Genomic DNA, 25,578 nt, shown 5'->3' on the forward strand with positions numbered 1-25,578 from the left:
GGTATGATCTTTCTAATTTTGATGTCAAATTAGAGTTCTGACCCCAATTTCATGGTCCACTGAACATAGAAAATGATAGTGCGAGTGGGGCATCCGTGTACTGGGGACACATTCTTGTTTTATTTTTATTTTAGCATTCCCTATTTATAAAGTTTTTGGCTTTTAAGCAATCTGTAGACTCTGTAGACTTATACCATTGACTCCGGGCCATGCCCTCACGTCAACCGGTTTATTCTAAACATCAAGGAACATCTAAGATTCTTGAGATTGTCTTGCTTTAAATGGTATAAAAACAAAAGGATTGAATTAAACAACTGTCCTATAATGTTCTTCTGAAGGACGTCTCCGGGTGCGGGAATTTCTCGCTACATTGAAAACCTGTTGGTGACATTCTGCTGTTTTTTTTTGTATGGTCAGGTTGTTGTCTCTTTGGCACATTCCCCATTTCCATTCTCAATTTTATTCTCATAATCTTCATGTTTCGATATTTCCCTTGACTTGTATGCGTGTTTTTAACAACACGGAAAAACAGAATTAAGCAGTATTTATATTTAGTGTTTTTATAAATTTAGAAACACGTCAGAGGGAATTCCCCAGTTTTGATAACATGCGAGAGTTCTCTGATTTCAAATCAATAAATCTATTTCTGTCATATAAGAACTGACGTGGAGTTTTCTTACCGGTATATGTCACCGTTATGAAACTGATATTTGATATTGTACTTCCATAAAAAAAATGGAGGTCGTAACGTTTAGTTAATATTTAATATACGTCCATGGTACAAATCATAAGTCTAGGGTTTATTTAGACATGTTAGATAATTATGCGCATGTGTATAGTTTTCTTAATTGACATGAAGGGGTATTAGATTGAATGGTTGCTCTGGATTCCACACTCCATTGATTAATTTCAATGAAACTCACGAGATCCTTTCTATGTCTGTCTGCTATCGAGGGTTATTGTTGTTGCATAATTTCATATCATATGCATCATTTAAATTTAAATAAATGTAGTCCACAACCTAAAGGTTTAACTAGAAGACCCCTTCAGCCAAAATGGAGTCTTTTATGTTATCGCTTCAAACGACGAAACGTCGAGAAAAGAATAACTAGTGCTGTCGATAGACGTCGTATTATTTTAAAACCGATCGCAATTTAAACAGAGGAATGTGTACGAAAAGGAGTCATGCCCACTGACCCAAAGGAAATGAAATATTTAATGAGTTAGGAATGGGGTTCAACCTAGAATTCATATAGGAAAATAGGTGATAAGGTACGATGTGTAATACGTTCTCTCACTCTCAGTGACTGCTGTGGAAAGTAAACTTGGAATTGATAGTACAAAAACAAAACTCAATAAGTACATTGTTCATACACGTGTATCGATGATTAGCTGTTTTTAAAGTTGAATAACTATTCAGATTACGTAAATTACATTTTACGAGCATTTTACACGTGCAGTTGAAATTTGAAAATAATATTAATACATGTATCAATGAAAACAATGGCAATCGTATCCCTCAGAGCATGCTGCAATCTGCTCTTTGATTAGGAGTAACTATTATTTCTAGGCAGCAGTACAGTGAAGTATTCAATATTATACAGCTTATATTTTGGAAATCTGAAATTATGGGGTCAAATATGACAGGAAGTACAAAGAAAACCAGAAAAAAGATGTAAAGCTGTGATCCATATGTTCAGTGTTGAATTCTAAATACATTTGTCTCATATAATATTGATTAAATTGAGTTTCAATGAAAATTGAAAACAATATTCCATCTGTTTTTTGTTTACCGGCACTTCATTTACCTACATGACATAAGAAATGAAAATAGAATGAGTTGTTGTTGGTCAGTTTTCGTAAATTTGGTTTCTTTGACCTGTATGTGAAATGACACAAGATGTTTTAAAAGCTGTTCACTATGGCTTAGTCAAAATATTTATCATCTATTTTATAATAAAAGTGTACATGCATTATTTATAGCTTGTATAGTGGAGGAAGCTGTTTTAATGAAGTCAATGGGTTTGGTATATGCAAAGTAGTAAAGGGGCCCTTATCAGGGTTTTGTTGAATGCAAGTGTTATAAATGAACAAATATAAGAATTATAATTAATTTATTGTTCATTAAAGGTCTTATATCGTATATTTTATGATGGTATTATACTCATACCTGCTAACGTTCACGATTTAGGCGTGTACCCTATTTTGACCCTATTTTGACCCTATGTCACGATCCTGATCGTGAAAAAAACATCTTAAACACGATTTTGTGAAAATGTACACGATAAATATTATTGGTCCCGATTTTGAACTGTGTCCAAGGGAAGACAATCATGTTCAGGCAATCAAATTCTGTGCTTCTCGTGATCAAATTAATGAGCAAATCAAAAACGTTTTATCTCAAGATTATTCTAACATGCTAGATTTTGAACTCGGTAGTATTCCTCTGTGTGGTAGGCAGAATTTTAAAATCATGAACATGAAGGTGATTTTTCACCTTCAATGAGGTTCTTACACAGATAAGAATTAAAGCATTGTTGATTTACAAAATTCATAGATGCAGTACTACCATAAAGATAATAAATAGTAGTTTATTAAAAGTCAGTGCTTTAAGGCCTGACTTTCAAGTCATGGTGTTCATCTTTCTTTACGCGACATCCAACAAATCTATGCGGGGGGTCATTTGGCCAGAAATAGATCCGGAAAGGTTTAATTTTCTCCTCCTCCTTTTTGTGGTATGAAAAGTTTTTGTTTCTTTCATTTTCATTTGGAAATAAAGAAACGATTAGCATGATTAGTGTGGATTGTTTGTTTAAAAAAAAACGTTTTATTAATGTGTATTTTGCATTATAAGCATTCAACCTGATTACAACCTATCTTTATCATTTTTGTTTATTTGAATTCCGTGTGGAAAGAGGTCGGGTCAATTTCGAGTACTATCTGCGATCTTAAGATATTTTTAAATCAGTTCAGTCGTTGATAAACCAATTAAAAGTCGACTGAACATGAATTATATTGCATATTACACAATTTAAAGCCTTTCTGTACGTGACAAGACAAGAAGTGTCAAAAAGTGATTAGAAGCGACAATACAATTAATTCAGCGATAAAAAGCGTTAAGAAGACTATTTCGCGACGATACATAAATAAAAAATATCATTGAAACAACTTTAATTATATTCCCAATATATATTGAAAAAAATATGCATTATTTTTATTAAAGGGGCGGTTATAAAACATTTTTTTATATTACATTGATAGATGAAAAAAAAAATCATAGAGAAGAAAGGGATTTTCTAGTTTTTATTGAATATAAAGAATATGTTTTATGCACACGCTAAAAATTGGAAATCAAAACAAAGATTTTCGAACTTACTTTTAAAGAATTTATTGAATTAAAACCATGCAATATCATTTCCTTTTTAACAGTGAAATTAGTTGTTCTTGATAGGGACATCATTAATAGGTGTGGCGTCACACTATCACACCAAATGAGAATAGCCTCGCGAGAGAATAGCGATTCGCGTGTCCCTTGTTTGTTATTGTTGCTTCTTCACTAAATTATTCTTCTTGTCGCTGTTTGTCGCTAAAATTCTTCTTGTCTCTCATTAGTGAGACCGGCCGGTTCCGTACTTAACTTCTGTTTCTGCACTGCAAAACAACCACATTTTCAATTAAAGACAATTAACGATGCCTAGTCCTTGTTGTTGTGTACCTGAGTGTCAAACAACCTCTGTACTATGAAATATAATGATATAACTGGACTAGAAATACACACAACCTGTAATTAACTGCCTTTACAGGGCTTTCGCGCTTTGATTCACTAATTTATTGACATTACACTTGCTGTAACATCTGTTATTTATGTATTCAATTAAATTACCAAATCATTTAAAGTACAATGTACTATTCTTTTTTTTCACAAGGACCAAACGAACAGGTTTGGAACAACCCCCACATGAGGGATATCCCTCAAATGAGGGACTCAGTCCATAAGACAAGGGGCAATTTTACTGTTGTAAAAAATAAAAAATAAAATTTTAGACTTTTAACTTAAAAATGGAAAAAAATCATTATAATTTATATTTGGAACAACTTTTCTAAATGAGGGGTCTAATTATTTTGAAAAATTAAGAATTTCAAGTCCAAGAACATTTCAAAATTCCTATACGTCATGTGTTGATAAAATAATACCAGATAGATCATAAGATGTATAGTTCTTTTGGAAAAGATTTCTTCAAATAGTATGAATATGTGCTCATTTGTACCTAAAAAGTGGGTTTAAATGTCTTTACATTGAGGGGTTACCTTAGGTGTTGTTCCCAACCTGTTAAAGGTCCTTTTTTGTGCATTATTTTAAATTGGAAAAGTCAATAATCATGTAATGTCCTTACACATGCAAATAAATCCTGGGCTTATAGCGACATGTTCATCTTTTCTACTGATATACTATAAACTAGAATCATGCAAATAAACTTAATAAAAAGGCTTGAAAGCTCATCATACAAATATGACACCTTTTCTAGACCACAAAACAGCACGCGCAAATTACGTTCAAAAGAATTGTCACCTTTAAAATTGTTGTCGCGCACTAAAACCCCCATGAGCACTTTCAAAAGTTGGCAAGGATGTATAATAAACCCCTAACGGGAGGGATATGATGAAGACATAATCTTTCAATCAGTTTAATTGAGGTCTGGAGCTGGCATGTCAGTCACTGCTAGTATTCCTTTGTTAATTTATGTCTCATTGTCATTTTGCTTCTGTTATCTATTCTAACATTGGACCTAGACTTCTGTTAAACTGAGTTTTACTGTGCGTATTGATGTGTGTTTCTTTATTCTACATTGGCTAGAGGTATAGGGGGAGGGTTGATATCTCACAAAACATGTTTAACCCCGCCACATTTTTGCGCCTGTGTCAAGTCAGGAACATCTGGCCTTTGTTCAATAGTCTTGTATGTTTTTTAAATTTTAGTTCATTTATATGTTTCTGAGTTTAGTGTGACGTCCATTTTCACTGAACTTAAGTAAACATTATTGTGTAGGGGTGAGCTGAAAAAGAAAATAACTGGTTTTGTCTGATTGGCATTTACCAGACACTGCCTTTCATACAAATAATCAGAATGAAAACTAAATACTCACTACATGATTTAACTTTGGACTGTGAATGAACTTCATGATGGGAAAATTGTTGCCCTTCCATACATTCTATCAGATCTTTAGAACAAGTAGGAGACTCTTTAAGAACCTCTAATAATACACTGTAGGAATCTTCTGGTCTTTGTATTAGAAGGTCTAAGATACATGTGTTGCGGTCAGATGGCTTTGGATGGTGTTCTATTTGTGCTCTATCTTCAATCCTAAGGATACATTTGGAAATCAATAGATCAAGGACGTCCTTATCTAGAATGGTGTCTTGTATTATCTTATCATAGAAATGGTACAATCGGTGGTGAGCTGGAAAAGAAATAAAAATGTGGTAACCAAGGTGATTTAGATAGATATATATATATATATGACAGTTTTGTCCACTATGAAGAATTTGAGAATGGAAACAGGGAATGTGACAAAGAGACAACAACCCAACCAAAGAGCAGAAAACAGCCGAGGCCACCAATGGGTCTTCAACACAGCGAGAAAATCTGGCATCGAGAGGTGAACTTCAGCTCACCCCTACACAATAATGTTTACTTAAGTTCAGTGAAAATGGACGTCACACTAAACTCAGAAACATATAAATGAACTAAAATTTAAAAAACATACAAGACTATTGAACAAAGGCCAGATGTTCCTGACTTGACACAGGCGCAAAAATGTGGCGGGGTTAAACATGTTTTGTGAGATATCAACCCTCCCCCTATACCTCTAGCCAATGTAGAATAAAGAAACACACATCAATACGCACAGTAAAACTCAGTTTAACAGAAGTCTAGGTCCAATGTTAGAATAGATAACAGAAGCAAAATGACAATGAGACATAAATTAACAAAGGAATACTAGCAGTGACTGACATGCCAGCTCCAGACCTCAATTAAACTGATTGAAAGATTATGTCTTCATCATATCCCTCCCGTTAGGGGTTTATTATACATCCTTGCCAACTTTTGAAAGTGCTCATGGGGGTTTTAGTGCGCGACAACAATTTTAAAGGTGACAATTCTTTTGAACGTAATTTGCGCGTGCTGTTTTGTGGTCTAGAAAAGGTGTCATATTTGTATGATGAGCTTTCAAGCCTTTTTATTAAGTTTATTTGCATGATTCTAGTTTATAGTATATCAGTAGAAAAGATGAACATGTCGCTATAAGCCCAGGATTTATTTGCATGTGTAAGGACATTACATGATTATTGACTTTTCCAATTTAAAATAATGCACAAAAAAGGACCTTTAACAGGTTGGGAACAACACCTAAGGTAACCCCTCAATGTAAAGACATTTAAACCCACTTTTTAGGTACAAATGAGCACATATTCATACTATTTGAAGAAATCTTTTCCAAAAGAACTATACATCTTATGATCTATCTGGTATTATTTTATCAACACATGACGTATAGGAATTTTGAAATGTTCTTGGACTTGAAATTCTTAATTTTTCAAAATAATTAGACCCCTCATTTAGAAAAGTTGTTCCAAATATAAATTATAATGATTTTTTTCCATTTTTAAGTTAAAAGTCTAAAATTTTATTTTTTATTTTTTACAACAGTAAAATTGCCCCTTGTCTTATGGACTGAGTCCCTCATTTGAGGGATATCCCTCATGTGGGGGTTGTTCCAAACCTGTTCGTTTGGTCCTTGTGAAAAAAAAGAATAGTACATTGTACTTTAAATGATTTGGTAATTTAATTGAATACATAAATAACAGATGTTACAGCAAGTGTAATGTCAATAAATTAGTGAATCAAAGCGCGAAAGCCCTGTAAAGGCAGTTAATTACAGGTTGTGTGTATTTCTAGTCCAGTTATATCATTATATTTCATAGTACAGAGGTTGTTTGACACTCAGGTACACAACAACAAGGACTAGGCATCGTTAATTGTCTTTAATTGAAAATGTGGTTGTTTTGCAGTGCAGAAACAGAAGTTAAGTACGGAACCGGCCGGTCTCACTAATGAGAGACAAGAAGAATTTTAGCGACAAACAGCGACAAGAAGAATAATTTAGTGAAGAAGCAACAATAACAAACAAGGGACACGCGAATCGCTATTCTCTCGCGAGGCTATTCTCATTTGGTGTGATAGTGTGACGCCACACCTATTAATGATGTCCCTATCAAGAACAACTAATTTCACTGTTAAAAAGGAAATGATATTGCATGGTTTTAATTCAATAAATTCTTTAAAAGTAAGTTCGAAAATCTTTGTTTTGATTTCCAATTTTTAGCGTGTGCATAAAACATATTCTTTATATTCAATAAAAACTAGAAAATCCCTTTCTTCTCTATGATTTTTTTTTTCATCTATCAATGTAATATAAAAAAATGTTTTATAACCGCCCCTTTAATAAAAATAATGCATATTTTTTTCAATATATATTGGGAATATAATTAAAGTTGTTTCAATGATATTTTTTATTTATGTATCGTCGCGAAATAGTCTTCTTAACGCTTTTTATCGCTGAATTAATTGTATTGTCGCTTCTAATCACTTTTTGACACTTCTTGTCTTGTCACGTACAGAAAGGCTTTAAATTGTGTAATATGCAATATAATTCATGTTCAGTCGACTTTTAATTGGTTTATCAACGACTGAACTGATTTAAAAATATCTTAAGATCGCAGATAGTACTCGAAATTGACCCGACCTCTTTCCACACGGAATTCAAATAAACAAAAATGATAAAGATAGGTTGTAATCAGGTTGAATGCTTATAATGCAAAATACACATTAATAAAACGTTTTTTTTTAAACAAACAATCCACACTAATCATGCTAATCGTTTCTTTATTTCCAAATGAAAATGAAAGAAACAAAAACTTTTCATACCACAAAAAGGAGGAGGAGAAAATTAAACCTTTCCGGATCTATTTCTGGCCAAATGACCCCCCGCATAGATTTGTTGGATGTCGCGTAAAGAAAGATGAACACCATGACTTGAAAGTCAGGCCTTAAAGCACTGACTTTTAATAAACTACTATTTATTATCTTTATGGTAGTACTGCATCTATGAATTTTGTAAATCAACAATGCTTTAATTCTTATCTGTGTAAGAACCTCATTGAAGGTGAAAAATCACCTTCATGTTCATGATTTTAAAATTCTGCCTACCACACAGAGGAATACTACCGAGTTCAAAATCTAGCATGTTAGAATAATCTTGAGATAAAACGTTTTTGATTTGCTCATTAATTTGATCACGAGAAGCACAGAATTTGATTGCCTGAACATGATTGTCTTCCCTTGGACACAGTTCAAAATCGGGACCAATAATATTTATCGTGTACATTTTCACAAAATCGTGTTTAAGATGTTTTTTTCACGATCAGGATCGTGACATAGGGTCGAAATAGGGTCAAAATAGGGTACACGCCTAAATCGTGAACGTTAGCAGGTATGAGTATAATACCATCATAAAATATACGATATAAGACCTTTAATGAACAATAAATTAATTATAATTCTTATATTTGTTCATTTATAACACTTGCATTCAACAAAACCCTGATAAGGGCCCCTTTACTACTTTGCATATACCAAACCCATTGACTTCATTAAAACAGCTTCCTCCACTATACAAGCTATAAATAATGCATGTACACTTTTATTATAAAATAGATGATAAATATTTTGACTAAGCCATAGTGAACAGCTTTTAAAACATCTTGTGTCATTTCACATACAGGTCAAAGAAACCAAATTTACGAAAACTGACCAACAACAACTCATTCTATTTTCATTTCTTATGTCATGTAGGTAAATGAAGTGCCGGTAAACAAAAAACAGATGGAATATTGTTTTCAATTTTCATTGAAACTCAATTTAATCAATATTATATGAGACAAATGTATTTAGAATTCAACACTGAACATATGGATCACAGCTTTACATCTTTTTTCTGGTTTTCTTTGTACTTCCTGTCATATTTGACCCCATAATTTCAGATTTCCAAAATATAAGCTGTATAATATTGAATACTTCACTGTACTGCTGCCTAGAAATAATAGTTACTCCTAATCAAAGAGCAGATTGCAGCATGCTCTGAGGGATACGATTGCCATTGTTTTCATTGATACATGTATTAATATTATTTTCAAATTTCAACTGCACGTGTAAAATGCTCGTAAAATGTAATTTACGTAATCTGAATAGTTATTCAACTTTAAAAACAGCTAATCATCGATACACGTGTATGAACAATGTACTTATTGAGTTTTGTTTTTGTACTATCAATTCCAAGTTTACTTTCCACAGCAGTCACTGAGAGTGAGAGAACGTATTACACATCGTACCTTATCACCTATTTTCCTATATGAATTCTAGGTTGAACCCCATTCCTAACTCATTAAATATTTCATTTCCTTTGGGTCAGTGGGCATGACTCCTTTTCGTACACATTCCTCTGTTTAAATTGCGATCGGTTTTAAAATAATACGACGTCTATCGACAGCACTAGTTATTTTTTTCTCGACGTTTCGTCGTTTGAAGCGATAACATAAAAGACTCCATTTTGGCTGAAGGGGTCTTCTAGTTAAACCTTTAGGTTGTGGACTACATTTATTTAAATTTAAATGATGCATATGATATGAAATTATGCAACAACAATAACCCTCGATAGCAGACAGACATAGAAAGGATCTCGTGAGTTTCATTGAAATTAATCAATGGAGTGTGGAATCCAGAGCAACCATTCAATCTAATACCCCTTCATGTCAATTAAGAAAACTATACACATGCGCATAATTATCTAACATGTCTAAATAAACCCTAGACTTATGATTTGTACCATGGACGTATATTAAATATTAACTAAACGTTACGACCTCCATTTTTTTTATGGAAGTACAATATCAAATATCAGTTTCATAACGGTGACATATACCGGTAAGAAAACTCCACGTCAGTTCTTATATGACAGAAATAGATTTATTGATTTGAAATCAGAGAACTCTCGCATGTTATCAAAACTGGGGAATTCCCTCTGACGTGTTTCTAAATTTATAAAAACACTAAATATAAATACTGCTTAATTCTGTTTTTCCGTGTTGTTAAAAACACGCATACAAGTCAAGGGAAATATCGAAACATGAAGATTATGAGAATAAAATTGAGAATGGAAATGGGGAATGTGCCAAAGAGACAACAACCTGACCATACAAAAAAAAACAGCAGAATGTCACCAACAGGTTTTCAATGTAGCGAGAAATTCCCGCACCCGGAGACGTCCTTCAGAAGAACATTATAGGACAGTTGTTTAATTCAATCCTTTTGTTTTTATACCATTTAAAGCAAGACAATCTCAAGAATCTTAGATGTTCCTTGATGTTTAGAATAAACCGGTTGACGTGAGGGCATGGCCCGGAGTCAATGGTATAAGTCTACAGAGTCTACAGATTGCTTAAAAGCCAAAAACTTTATAAATAGGGAATGCTAAAATAAAAATAAAACAAGAATGTGTCCCCAGTACACGGATGCCCCACTCGCACTATCATTTTCTATGTTCAGTGGACCATGAAATTGGGGTCAGAACTCTAATTTGACATCAAAATTAGAAAGATCATACCATAAGGAACATATATACTAAGTTTCAGGTTGATTGGACTTCAACTTCATCAAAAACTACCTCGACCAAAAACTTTAACCTGAAACGGGACGAACAAACGGACGAACGAACAGAGGCACAGACCAGAAAACATAATGCCCCTCTACTATCGTAGGTGGGGCATAAAAACATTTTCCAAGTCAAAGTCTACAAAGTTGGCTTTAGTTCCACAACTTCAGACAACAGAGTAAGTGAACCTGCTTGTTTTATCTTTCACAGAATAGAAGAAAAAACTTAAAATACATTACTTGACAAAGCACCACTTAAAGTTAAATGGTGTACAGTGCATATGAAATTTAAATTAAACATGGTTTAAATTGGGTAGAGGAAATCAAGACTCTAGCTGGCTCCAAAGTTGACTCCAAATTATCCAAACTGGTAACAAAACAAAGGCATAATAGAAGCTAGTGTTTTTCTAACTTCTATCATTTGTAGGAGTCAGAGCAGCTCCTGAAACAAATGTTAAGGTATAACATTTCATATCTGGTAATTACATTCTGCAAAAGATACCTTTAAAATTCAAATTTCCAGAGAAAAAGGAGATTTTCATTAAAGGAGATGACACGATTTTTTTAATTTTTTTAATTTTTAATAAATCAATAAATATTAGTCTTAAAACATGTTTCGTACAATTTTGCTGGTCAAAACCTGATCAATCAGCATTTTTAGGTCAAAGAATCCAGCGCTTGTCAAAATCAATCATTATTAAGTAGATAACGGTCACATGATCATGCTTCCATCACAAGTTCCCAGCTGAGAAAATGTCTCAAAAATGGGTGTGTCGATCACTTATGCACAATTACGCTATAGACGGTATTGACGGCACTTTGTCCGATTACTGACTAACTAAAGACAATTGACATCATCACTTTGTGTGTGGAAAATAAACAAGAAAACCACATTATAATGCATAGAGTCCAACAACGACGATTTTACAGACCAATCCGATCGGCTTGTTACCATACATATGGATTCCTCTTATGAATAAATTTAATAAAGCGCTTTCTGCATATTTAAAAAAAAAATAAAACTACTTTGAATCATGGTTATTGATGGTTAAATTGTTTGTTTTGTCTCTGTTACGGTAACGTTATAGGTGTGCACCAGAAGCAGAAAAAAAAGATAGTAAAAGCCAGGGTATCCTTTTAAAAAGTAAAATCTCAAAAATACTGAACTCTGAGGAAAATTCAAAAAGGAAAGTCCCTAATCAAATGGTAAAATCAAAAGCTCAAACACATCAAACGAATGGATAACATCTGTCATATTCTCGACTGAGTACAGGCATTTTCTTATGTAGAAAATGGTTGATTGAACCTGGTTTTATAGCTAGCTAAACCTCTCACTTGTATGACAGTTGCATCAAATTCCATTATATTGACAACGATATGTGAACAAAACAAACAGACACAATAGGTAAAAATGTCAAAAATAGGGGTACAGCTGTCAACATTGTGTAATCATCTTTAATCTGATGTGACACTATACATGCTATAAAAACAAACAAATGTAACAAAGAAGCACAAAAAGGCATACATCAAATTTAACATCCTTATTTCGCTGTTTTATTATACAATTTTATTTATCTATGTAAAATCCACCCATAAAGGATGGAAGGTTTTAAGTACTGGCAATTTTCCTTCTTTGTTTGTTCTGGAGAGACTTTTAATAGGTATTTATCATTAACATTTATGCCTATATATTGTTTTTAGTTGGAAACCATACATCAAATTATTTATGCATTTGTAATATTTTATTTGTTTCAATATAGAGTTGGCATTCTAGTTGTTTGAATGAAAAGTTGTCATTCTTTTTGTTTGAATATAAAGTTGGCATTCTATTTGTTTCCATACAGAGTTGGCATTCTATTTGTTTGAATATATAGTTGACATTCTATTTATTTCAATATAGAGTTGGCATTCTATGTGTTTGAAAATAGAGTTGGCATTCTAGTTGTTTGAATATAGAGTTGGCATTCTATTTGTTTGAATATATAGTTGGCATTCTATTTGTTTGAATATAGATCTAGAGTTGGCATTCTATTTGTTTGAATATGGAGTTGGCATTATATTTGTTTCCATACAGAGTTGGCATTCTATTTGTTTCAATATAGAGTTGGCATTCTATTTGTTTCAATATAGAGTTGGCATTCTATTTGTTTGAATAATAGTTGGCATTCTATGTTTTTGAATATAGATCTAGAGTTGGCATTCTATTTGTTTGAATATGGAGTTGGCATTCTATTTGTTTGAATATATAGTTGGCATTCTATTTGTTTGAATATGGAGTTGGCATTCTATTTGTTTGAATATATAGTTGGCATTCTATTTGTTTGAATATATAGTTGGCATTCTTTTTGTTTGAATATATAGTTGGCATTCTATTTGTTTGAATATATAGTTGGCATTCTATTTGTTTGAATATGGAGTTGGCATTCTATTTGTTTGAATATATAGTTGGCATTCTATTTGTTTGAATATATAGTTGGCATTCTATTTGTTTGAATATGGAGTTGGCATTCTAGTTGTTTGAATATAGAGTTGGCATTCTATGTGTTTCAATACCACTGGGGTAAAGCTGATGACCGTAACTGCATTCACGGTCATCCCAAGATGTCGGATGAAATATTAGGTCAGTATTTGTATTGTCTGTTTAAGTGTTTCTATATCATTTTCTTTACAAAGCAAACATTGATACGATGTAAATGTATAAAAGAATCAGACGGAAATAAAAAATTACTACCGAGAAATGTGTATCGAAGAGGAAATTGGAATTGAAAACATCGCTAAGATGACCTTAAATCGTCAGTAAAATATTTTCAAGATGACCGTTACATATAACAAGGATGACCGTAATTGGTAAAAAGATGACCGTAACTTATAAAGGATGACCGTAATATTTAAAGGATGACCATCGATTCTAAGAATCCGTATTTGTATTACCTTTTTTGTATCAACTAATTAATCGTGTTGTTATAAAACGTATTTATAAGACTGCATTATTCTATAGGTAGAAGAAAATAAGACTTGCTTCAAGTACATGCATGTGTAGTTCACCAACTGTATAAAATCGTATCCGAATGAAAGAAGAATCTTGCTAACTTTGAACATGAACTATCTTGTAGACAATGTGCTTACTTATAATGTAAACATTTTAACCTGCCTGTAGTATACCCCAATGAAAAGGGTGTATATATTTTACACCTGCTTTGTACGAAAGTGTTGTATATATATATTATTGGAGGGCACCTTTTATATTGTACAAGGGGGTTGGAGTGTTCAACCATTTTGCATTTATAAATCTATCCGATGTATGTAGCACTGAAAAAATAATCATGCAAGTGAAAACGAAATATAAATTTAGAAGAACAAAATATAGCATTCAAAAGATGTTGCTCAAATTTTTAAGTCAGTGACAGTTATGTCCAAGAAGGGTGTACTACGGAATTAAAAATAAACTTTATTAGGTCGTTAGTTTTCTCGTTTGAATTGTTTTACTTAAGGGCCATTTATAGCTGACTATGCGGTATGTTATTGGCTTATTGTTGAAGACCGTCCGTTGACCTATAACTGTTTATTTCTGTGACATTTTGGTCTCCTGTGATGAGTTGTCTTTTGGAGAGTTGTCTCATCATGCTCATTGGCAATCATACCACATCTTTTTTTATATATTTATGAACTATTGCCAAATATTGAAGCAAAACTTAAAAAAAGATAGGGCGATACGAAGACTTCATTTCCGTATTGAAATCCTTATCTTATGGAATATTTACATATTGCTTTTCATTTGTTACTAAATGTCAGAAGGATTTAATCTCAGTCAAATAAACTGAATGCAGAATAAATTTTGCTGTTCCATCGAATCCAGTGTTGTCAAGGCACTGTTTATATTTTACTAGAACACACCCGTGATATCGCGGGTCCGTGACTGAATTAAAGTATATAACTATGCGCAAGCCTTATTTTAGTATTAGTATTGTCATCTGATAAAGTCATGCCGATTATATGATACACAGTTTTCTCTGCTTTCAAATCTTTCTGTTTGAACCCGTCGAACTGGAACTTATCAATTATTGGTAATATTAATTATTTGGAAAACAAAAGGTCCTGGAATGGAGTATTTTTTTAATCAACAGCATGGTCCTAAATTAGTTATAAATAAAGTTGAATTCTTTGATTCGCTGTTTTACGTCATGCCCGCTAACAAATTGAAAACTGTACGCCTTATTTTTAGTCCAGATTTTAAGTATTCGTATTGTTATCTTAGAAAGTCTTACTGATTAAAATACTACAATAGGTAACAATTTGGCAATTTAGTAGTGTCAACCCTGTGATTATGACCCGTGTATATAGCATATTAATCCTGAATACACCGTTTGTTGGTGCGCCTGTCAGATGTGGAACGTACAGATTAGGTAATAGGTAACAGGTGAATATACTATTGGTATCGGTATCGGACTCGACCCGGAACTTCTCAATTATTGGCAATATTAATTACGTGGAAAACAAAAGGGCCTGGAGTGGTGTAATTTTTAATCTACACCTTTGTACTATATTAGTTATATATATAAAGTTGAATTCTTTGATCCGTCGTTTTTACATGATGACGGCTGACAAATTGGACCTCGTAATTTTAGTATTATAGATGGCAGATTTCGCTGGATAATCAATCATATTTTTTAATTAATGTGTTTTTTCTTCAGTTTTACGTCGTATCGCTGTCACTTTGAATTATATTCTTCCCTATACAGCTTGGAGTTAAACAAGGAGATAACCTAAGTCCTAACCTGTTTAAGATTTTCATCAATTACCTTCCCAACTATTTGGAAAATCTCTAGACCATGTACATGTTAATAGGCGACCTAACCATTGTTTGGTGTATGCCGATGATATCAGTTTACTTATTACTACAGCTACTGGTCACCAGTCAAAACTTTAAACTCATTGGAAAATAATATTGTCGAAATTGATGTCTTACTCTCAACCCAAATAAAGCAACAGCATACCTGCCAACTTTCACGATTTAGGCGTGTACTACATGATTTTGACCCTTTGTCACAATTGCATGATCGTGTACTTGAAAAACCCTCTAAAACACGATTTGGTGAAAATCTACACGAAAAATATGATTGTTCCCGATTTTTAACTGTGTCCAATGGAAGAAAATCGTGTTCAGCCAATCAAAATGTATGTTTCTCATGATCAAATTAATCAGCCAATCAAAAACGTTTTCTCTCAAGATTATTTTAACCTGCTAGATATTGAACTAATGTGTTGTATTCCTCTGTTTGTTGGTCAGAATAGTAAAATTGTGAACATGGCAAATGATTTTTTCACCTGCAAGGAGGTTCTTACACAGAATAAGAATAAAAGCATGGCTGATTGACAAACTTCAATGATGCAGTACAACCATAAGGATAATAAATAGTATTTTATTCACTAATTTATTACACTTGCTGTAAAATAATTTTATTTATGTATTCAATTAAAATACCAAATCATTAAAAATGTAATGTACTTTTCTTTATTTTTCACATGGACAACACCCCCCACCCCACATCATCATGAGGAATCCCTTAAATGAGGGACTTCCCTCAAGGGGTCATTTTACTCTTGTAAAAAATAAAATAGAACAAGAGGCTCTCAAGAGCCTGAATCTCTCACCTTAATTCTTTTGGTTAAATCTCTCATCAATGATTATTTTGGCTTTTCAATTTATTTAAATGTTTTTTGGATCGTCCTATTTTCTTCAAAAGCCAAAAAAAATAATCATTTTCTCCTATGTTCTATTTTAGCCATAGGAGCTATGTTTCTTGACATACAAGGAAATAAAATATAAAATTTATACTAGATACTCTGAAACTCATTTAGCCTAAGTTTGGCTGAAATTGATAAAGCAGTTTCAAAGGAGAAGATTTTTTAAAGTAAGTCAACATGATGAACAAATTGTGAAAAAAGTCTTTAAAGGGCAATAACACCTTAAGGGGTCAATTGACAATTTTGGTCAAATTGACTTAATTGAAGATCTGACTTTGCTGAACATTATTGCTGTTTACAGTTTATTTCTATCTATAATTATATTCAAGATAATAAACAAAAACAGCAAAATTTCCTTAAAATTATCAATTCAGGGGCAGCAACCCAACAACAGGTTGTCTGATTCATCTGAAAATTTCAGGGCAGATAGATCTTGACCTGATAAACAATATTATCGCATGTCAGATTTGCTCTAAATGCTTTGGTTTTTGAGTTATAAGCCAAAAACTGCATTTGACCCCTATGTTCTATTTTTAGCAATGGCGACCATGTTTGTTGATGGATCAAAACTTCGGATACAATTTATAAGTAAGTTACCCTAAGAAACATTCAGTTAAAGTTTGAAAGTATTTGACCCAGTAGTTTCAGAGGAGAAGATTCTTGAAATAGTTTACGACGACAGACGACGGACGACGATGGACGCCAAGTGATGGCATAAGCTCACTTGTCCCCCTTCGGGACAGGTGAGCTAAAAATGTAGATTTATTAACTTAAAAATGGGAAATTCTGACATTTTATTTGAAACAGCTTTTCCAAATGAATAATGTATAATAATACATCAACCCAAGTAAAATCTCAAGGATGTATCTCGCAGGCTTTCACAAACGAGCAAGGAGTAAAGCAGGGAGGTATTTTATCTGCCAACTTTTATAAATCATACAACAAGAATATCCTAGATACACTTGAAGCTACAAATATTGGATTTAAGATCGGAACCAATTACTTAGGTTGTCCAACATGTGCAGACGATATTATGCTATGTGCAACTTCTGAACAGGATGCTTTAACTCTACTCCGTATAATTGAAAGCTGTACAAAGAATGATAGAGTAAAAATCAATAGTAAAAAGACGGAAATTTTACTGATCAACAAAAAGAACAAAGAATTTAACCTTGAACTTTTCAACGAGAAAATCAGCGAAAAACAAACCATAAAACATCTGGGTATTGAAAGACAAGACCGAAATTTCCCAAATGTGGTCAACAGAATATCCACCGCTAGAGCTACCATGTATTCTCTCATGGGAGCAGGCTTGCATGGAATAAATGGAGTAAATCCGTTGATTTCATATAAACTGTGGAGAACATTTGTCATACCAAGAATGCTATATGGTTTTGAAATTTTGAATTTTAATAAGGCTGATATTTTGAAATTAGAGAAATTCCAGAAAAAGACATTTAAACATCTGCTATCTCTGCCACAAAGAACTGCAGATGCTGCAATATATATTTTGCTTGGAGCAGAAGCCATTGAACAACTCATCCACAAGGCAATGATTTCTCTATTCCTTAGAATTTCAAAAGATACAAATTCCATTGAATACAAAATAGGAATCAGACAATTAGCAACAAAAGATGATAACTCCAACAGCTGGTATATCAAAGTGGATCATATTCTCAAGGCATATGGATTGCCCTCTGCGCATGAGATAGTCTTAAATCCAAACAAAACTGGAAAAGATTGACCCATGATATGATAGACTCAACATGGAAAACAAAATGGTCTGAGATAGCTAAAACAAAATCATCATTAAATCATATGGAAATAAGCAAATGGAATTTCCGAAATCCTAATAAGTGTTGGAGCAGTGTCAGAGACAACAAGAGAGATGTTACTAAAGGCATAATTAAATCCAGAATACTCACTGGAACGTATAAAACTCAAAGTATAAACAACCGCTTTGATTCAACAAAATCTCCACAGTGCAAACTTTGTACAGAAGAAACAGAAGACTTTAAACATTTTCTTATGAACTGCAAAAGCCTTAACTCAGTCAGGAAAATTCACCATATTAGACTCAAAAATTTGTTGATAGAAAATCAAATCAACTACAATAACATCATTAAATCTGATGACGATCTACTCCAATTGTTAATTGACAGTTCCACTAACCTGGGATACCAAAAGCTCAATTAGGAGATATAGAAAGAATCTGCAAAGACTGGGTATTTGCATTACACACCAAGAGAGCTGAATTATTGTGAAATATACATAACAATTACACTCTGCATATTAACTGTAAGAGTTCTGGAATTCAGTGAAGGATAATGAACAATAGTACTCGACTCCCTACTGATGAACATCACATCATCTAAAATTTAGCTAGTATCGGTCATGAGAATGGGTATAAATATTAACTTATCGTCATGATAACTAATGACATATATGATTGTTCCATTCCAACCATATAAAAATTCAATAAACAGAGAATTAAATCTGTTGCTAGACGATAATGTTAAATTTTAAATCTAATATGAGCCTCAACGTTATAAGTATAACAAAATTATAATACATGTTAATATAAATCTACAACATGAATTAATGTTTTTTTTAGTTTTTTTTTAGATTTTATATAAACATATAATGAGGAACCTCGTTTGATAAACTTTTTATCATCACTGCCATAGATGAACCATAAACATATTTTTATCTTTTAATAAGTGGACTCCTATATATTCTTATTAACTTTAGGATTTATCCATTTTTTAAATTTTAAATCTAAATAGTGTTTTAATCTTGTGACAATATGCTATGTACAGTGTAAATACAAGTTTTTACCTTTTATCCTTATTATTTTGTTTTACTAAAACTAAGTACATATTAAAGCCTAACAATTTTATTTATTATTTATTTTATAAATAACTACGCATTTTAAAAAATTAACCTAAAACTAGGATATTTTTAATGCGGTGACCCTGCAAATAGGGTGGACTTCCGAAGAAGAAGAAGAAGGGTCCAATTATTTTAAATAATAAAGAAGATATAAGGCCAAGAACATATCAAAATTCTTGGACATGTGTTGACGATATCATACCAGATAGATCATAAGATGTATAGTTCTTTGGGAAAAGTTTCTTCAAATAATATGAATATGCACGAGCACATTTGTACTTAAAAAATGGTTTTTAATGTCCTAACATTGAGGGGGTATCCCTAGGTGTTGTTCCCAACCTGATAAAGGTCCTTCTTTGTGTATAATTTTAAATTGGAAAAGTCAACAACTATTTAGTATCCTTACAAATGAAAATAATTCCTAGTCTTACAGCTACATGTTTTCTGCTGATATAATAACTAGAATCATGCAAATAAACTTTAAAAAAAGGCATGTAAGCTCATCTTACAAATATGACACTTTTTCTAGACCACAAAACAGCACGCGCAAAATAGTCGTTGCAAAGAATTGTAACCTTTAAAATTGTTGTCGCGCACTAAAACCCCCATGGGCACTTTCAAAAGTTGGCAGGTATGCAACAGTTGTATTTTCAACACTGTAGGCAGACATATCCGCCTCAAATTTGAATACAAAGAATATGATATAAATTGTGTACAACATTGTAAATATCTAGGTGTGTATTTAAGTGCTTCGGGTAAATTCTACTTTGCTCAGAATGAATCATACAAGAAGGCTTAAAAGGCATATTTTAAACTTAGAAAAAAATTATTATCTCTAAATCCTAAATAGTTTATACATGTTTTTGATCATAATATAAAGCTTATTCTTCTTTGTGGAAGTGAAATTTCAGGAGCTCATTCAATCCCTTGATATATATAGCAAAATTTGGGGATATGGAAACCAGTTAATTAGTATTGATAAATTTTATTCAAATTTAACTTGTGAAAGCTACACAGAAAATTTTGTAAATTTATTCTGGATGTGCACAAAAAAAACAACACAATTTTTGTAGCCTTATGAGTCGGTTTCCACTGTACCTTGAATTAGTTAAGTCTATTTTGAATTATTGGTCTACACTAGAAAAATTTTAAAAGACTCATTTTCTTTAATGCAAGATGCATACCAGCATTCAAAAACTTTAATTTCACAGTATTAATCGTCCTCCAAACCGTAGACTATGCCAGAAATGTAGAATTCTGGTAATCTTGAAAATGAAGTTCATTTTCAATATAACTACATGTAACACAGACATTATTTCTGAATCATGTTCCAATTTCATTAATTTTAATTCGTAAGAGAAATTGCTAAGGATGTTGTCTTGTGATAACTCAACTGTATTAAAAGAGTTGTGCATATTCCTGGTAAAACACTGCAAATAGCAGATTTATATTCCATGTTTCGCTAAATTAGCTATTGCTTTGATTTAAAAAAAAAAAAATTGTTAATTGACCGGATTCAGTTTCTCGATTTATATTTTCATCTGCTTCTGAAACGGGGAGGATTGTTGTTATTGTCTAATGCCATCAACAGTATATCCTTGAGCACCGTCTCTTGGTCTCTTCTGCAGATGAAAATATTTCCGTCTTTATAGATAATAATTTAAGTCTGTTCAAACTTTACTTATGATAAGGTTTTCTTTATTTGCTGGACATAGAAATAATAATGGTAATAAGGAAGGAAGGGAAAAGGGTACTTTTAATGTATTTTCTTATTAATGCTTTTTTCATTTGTCTATAATTATAATATCTGTCGCGTTATACAATAAACAATGTCTCATGTTTGTTGCTTATACTATCATTATTGGTAAATACCCCCTGTCATGCCTTGTGAGACCCTGATTGGAAAAATAAAATATTTGATTTGATTTATTTGATTTGTATTCAAATTTTAACATCGGTATCAATAAATATTTACAGGAAATATGCAACTTACTACCATTGTCATAAACTCTAAATAGTTGATAAGAAATTGATAAAACATATTTATAACCGCTAACCGAGCCCCTATTGCCGTGAGACAAACTCAACAAACAGTTATGGATACAAATATGGATATTTGTATGAATTGACGGACCGGTCTTCCTTTAAAAGTTACAGTCATCCTTTACAAATTATGGTCATCTTTTAGACAATTACGGTCAGCCTTGTTATGAATCGCTGATCCTGTTACGGTCATCTCGATTAGGATTTACGGTCATCTTAGCGATTTTTTCAAACCCAATTTCAACTTTCATACACATTTCTCGGTAGTTATTTGTTGATTCCATGTGAATCTTTTATATATTTACATCGTACCAATGTATGCTTTGTAAAGAAAATGATATAGAAACACTTAAACAGACAATACAAATATTGACCTAATTTTTCATCCGACATCTTGGGATGACCGTGAATGCAGTTACGGTCATCAGCTTTACCCCAGTGAATACAGAGTTGGTCATTTAACTTATGTCTTCCCCTATTCTTGCTTTTTTCTGCACTTTATGAAAATTCTTCATTTTAAAATGTGTCTTGTCGATCAGTAATTACTGTACCTATTATTTGGCTGAGTAATTCCCATTCCTCTGAACTGAGTGTTGCCTTGAGTTGATCTTTATGATCCCGGATAGACTGGACAAAACCACCTTTGTATTCCCTGTCTACGAAGTCTTCAATAGCCCTGGGTACAGTATAGAGTATAATAAAGGCTGCCTGTAAAAGGTTGTCTTCCTCTGATAATATTCTGTAAATATAGAATATCTGTAATAACTTGTTATGTTAAGGAGGAGGTGTGCTGAGAAACTTGTTGAAGTGTAATAAAATATCTCTGAGAAATTCCACAATATTATTGATGTAAATTTAGACAGTGGATTGATTTGTTTTCGATTCTTTCAAATTATGTGGTGTTTTGAGATCCTAGAAACTGTCTTAAATTTTTAACATAAATCTAAAATGTGTACTTCACTTCGTCTTCTCAACAAAATACTGTTATAAACGGTTCATCAAACTTGTCGTATATTCTACGGTTGATTTAATGATTTGGAAAACAAAACTTTGTAATCTTTCACTACAGAAAGTTTTTACTACATTAATCATGTTAATTGTTCAGTTTTTAACCAACATATTAAATCACTGGTAAATATTAAAACAACTTACGGTTGAGATTCAATCGACGGGATATGTGTACTTCTCCTCCCTTCAAATTCTGTAATAAAAATAATAATACATCATACATGTCATACTTATTATTTAGTTCTACAAAGTTACTTATTACTTGTAACATCTCATGAATCAAGAAAATATATATTGAAATTCCTTTTTTGATCATATATCATTTGCCAAAAAAAAAAATATATATATTACAAAATCTTTATAGCCATAAATAGAATAAACAAAATACTAAGCTCTGATGGAAAATAGAGCCATTGTTTCCATTGATAATAGTATTCTCTCCAAAACAATAATTTTAAAACTGCAAATGTATTTGACTCAATCTTATTATATATTTTCAACAACAAGAAATAATTTTAATGAACTGTTGACACAAAGACATGTCTCGACTGTCGGCATAAAATTTAGAAAAAAGACCATTTGATGGGCAGCTCCATTACTAAGTAAGACAAAGTCCCTAATTTCTACTATCATTATTTCTGTTATTTCTTACTAATCATACTTTATAGGCCGCACCCCTGTATGGCAGGTTAAATTTAGGAGAATAAAACCGCGGACTATAGAAGACTTAAGTCGGTAGCTGGCAGAGCTTTGTAATAGTCGTCAAACTGATATGTACTGATAGTAAAAAGTAAAATCACAAAAATACTGAACTCAGAGGAAAATCAATTCGGAAAATCCATAATCACATGGCAAAATCAAATAACAAAACGCATCAAAAACGAATGGACAAGAACTGTCATATTCCTGACTTGGTACAGGCATTTTCAAATGTAGAAAATTTTTATGCAACTGTATGTATTTAAATCATTTATTTATCGCAAGTAGTTCATATAAAACTATTTTGAGCAAAAAACCTATTATTAGAAATTGCAAATTAATTGAAAGTCACTGAACCATGGCCAGAGGACAGGGCTTAAACATAGTCGTCAATCTGATATGTATTGATAGCAATGAAACTTCACATACATTATCATTGATCTATCACCAGTAGTTCCTGGTTGTTGGTGTAAAATGAAATAAAAGTTTTAGAGGAGAAGATTTTAAAGATTTGTTTTAGATGTCCTCAAGCTGAAAAATGAAATTGTTGTATTGACTCAAACTAAATCTGTTTGTATTCGTAAAGAAAAAATAACATGAATAACATGAATAAATACCTGTCTTAGAACTAGATATTGACTGTAAATCTGTCGGACTATTTTGAGACGAATCTGTGTCTGCCTCATCTACTGATTGGACCACATCTTCACCATATTCTGTCATTCTTATCTGAGAACAGTCTACGGTGTCTGCCTCATCGTCTGACTGGACCACATCTTTACGACACTCTGTCATTCTCAACAGAGAACTGTCTATGGTGTCTGCCTCATCTACTGACTGGACCACATCTTTACGAGACTCTGTCATTCTCAACAGAGAACTGTCTACGGTGTCTGTCTCATTTACTGACTGGACCACATCTTCACCAGATTCTGTCATTCCCAACAGAGACCCCTCAATGTTGTCTCTCTCGTATACTGAATGGACAAACTGCACATATGGCTCTGTAAGTTTGGGTTAGGATATCCATGTTTTCTATATTCAAATAAAAATTCAAGATTACCATGATATCAGATAAATTAACTCAAAAGTTTACGACTTATATGAAGACTTCATGGACTAAGTATATTTGATGAATACAAGAGGATGTGGGTATTTGTCTATGAGACAGCAACCCAATGACACAAATAATTAAAATATCGAGAGGGCAAGTGATTAGTCCACTTGGTTCTCTAGCATGTCTAGACTAGGTGAGCTAAAAAAACAAGTGAACAACCGACTTGGTCCTGTAGCATATCTAGGCCAAGTGAGCTAAAAAAATCAAGTGAATAGCCCATTTGGTCCTCTAGCATGTCTAGGTCAGGTGAGCTAAACAATCAAGTGACTAGATCACTTGATCATCTAGCATGTCTAGGCCAAGTGAGCTACAAAAATCAAGTGAATAGCCAATTTGGTCCTCTAGCATGTCTAGGTCAGGTGAGCTAAACAATCAAGTGACTAGATCACTTGATCATCTAGCATGTCTAGGCCAGGTGAGCTAAACAATTAAGTGAATAGCCCATTTGGTCCTCTAGCATGTCTAGGCCAGGTGAGCTAAACAATCAAGTGACTAGATCATCTAGCATGTCTAGGCCAGGTGAGCTAAACAATTAAGTGAATAGCCTACTTGGTCCTCTAGCATGTCTAGGCCAGGTGTGCTAATCAATCAAGTGAATAGATCACTTGATCATCTAGCATGTCTAGGCCAGGTGAGCTAAACAATTAAGTGAATAGTCCACTCGGTCCTCTAGCATGTCTAAGACAGGTGTGCTAAACAATCAAGTGAATAGTCCACTTGGTTCTCTAGCATGTCTAGGCCAGGTGAGCTAAACAATCAAGTGAATAGCTCTCTTGGTCCTCTAGCATGTCTAGGCCAGGTGAGTTAAACAATCAAGTGCAGTCCACTTGGTCCTCTATCATGTCTAAGACAGGTGTGCTAAACAATCAAGTAAATGGCTCTCTTGGTCCTCTAGCATGTCTAGGCCAGGTGAGCTATACAATCAAGTGAATAGTCTATTGGTCCTGAGCTCTGGCATGTCTAGGTCAGGTGATCTATACAATCAAGTGAATAGCCCACGGTCCTCTGGCATGTCTAGGCCAGGTTAGATAAACAATCAAGTGAATCGGTCACTTGGTCCTCTAGCATGTCTAGGCCAGGTCAGCTAAAAACTCAAGTGCAAAATGTGTAGAGTCAGAAGTTAGTTTTATCAAATAGTTCTGTAATTAGATCTATGAATATTGCTTTTATTGATTTAAATTTGTTGTAGTAAATTCATGAAATTACACAAGAACAGAGTCAACTAGACATTATTGAGAAGGGAGCCTTCTCTGAAGGCCCCACTGTGAATAACATGTGGTAAAAAAATTGTATCCTTACCATACAT

General features: G+C 33.0%; 1 protein-coding gene across 1 annotated transcript; it reads right to left on the minus strand.

Annotated features, from left to right (window-relative positions):
* Positions 1-3,586: 3,586 nt before the first annotated feature.
* LOC139504665 (uncharacterized) lies at positions 3,587-24,212 on the minus strand. The gene is made up of 5 exons (XM_071294703.1): positions 23,773-24,212; positions 22,601-22,649; positions 22,000-22,187; positions 5,145-5,459; positions 3,587-3,651 (listed from the first exon to the last, which is right to left on the minus strand). Exons 1-5 carry the CDS (start codon positions 24,092-24,094, stop codon positions 3,587-3,589), a joined length of 939 nt encoding a protein of 312 aa, XP_071150804.1. The 5' UTR covers positions 24,095-24,212.
* Positions 24,213-25,578: the final 1,366 nt, after the last annotated feature.

The sequence above is a fragment of the Mytilus edulis genome, unplaced genomic scaffold (genome assembly GCF_963676685.1).
Source record: "Mytilus edulis unplaced genomic scaffold, xbMytEdul2.2 SCAFFOLD_154, whole genome shotgun sequence".
Taxonomy (NCBI): Eukaryota; Metazoa; Mollusca; class Bivalvia; order Mytilida; family Mytilidae; genus Mytilus; species Mytilus edulis.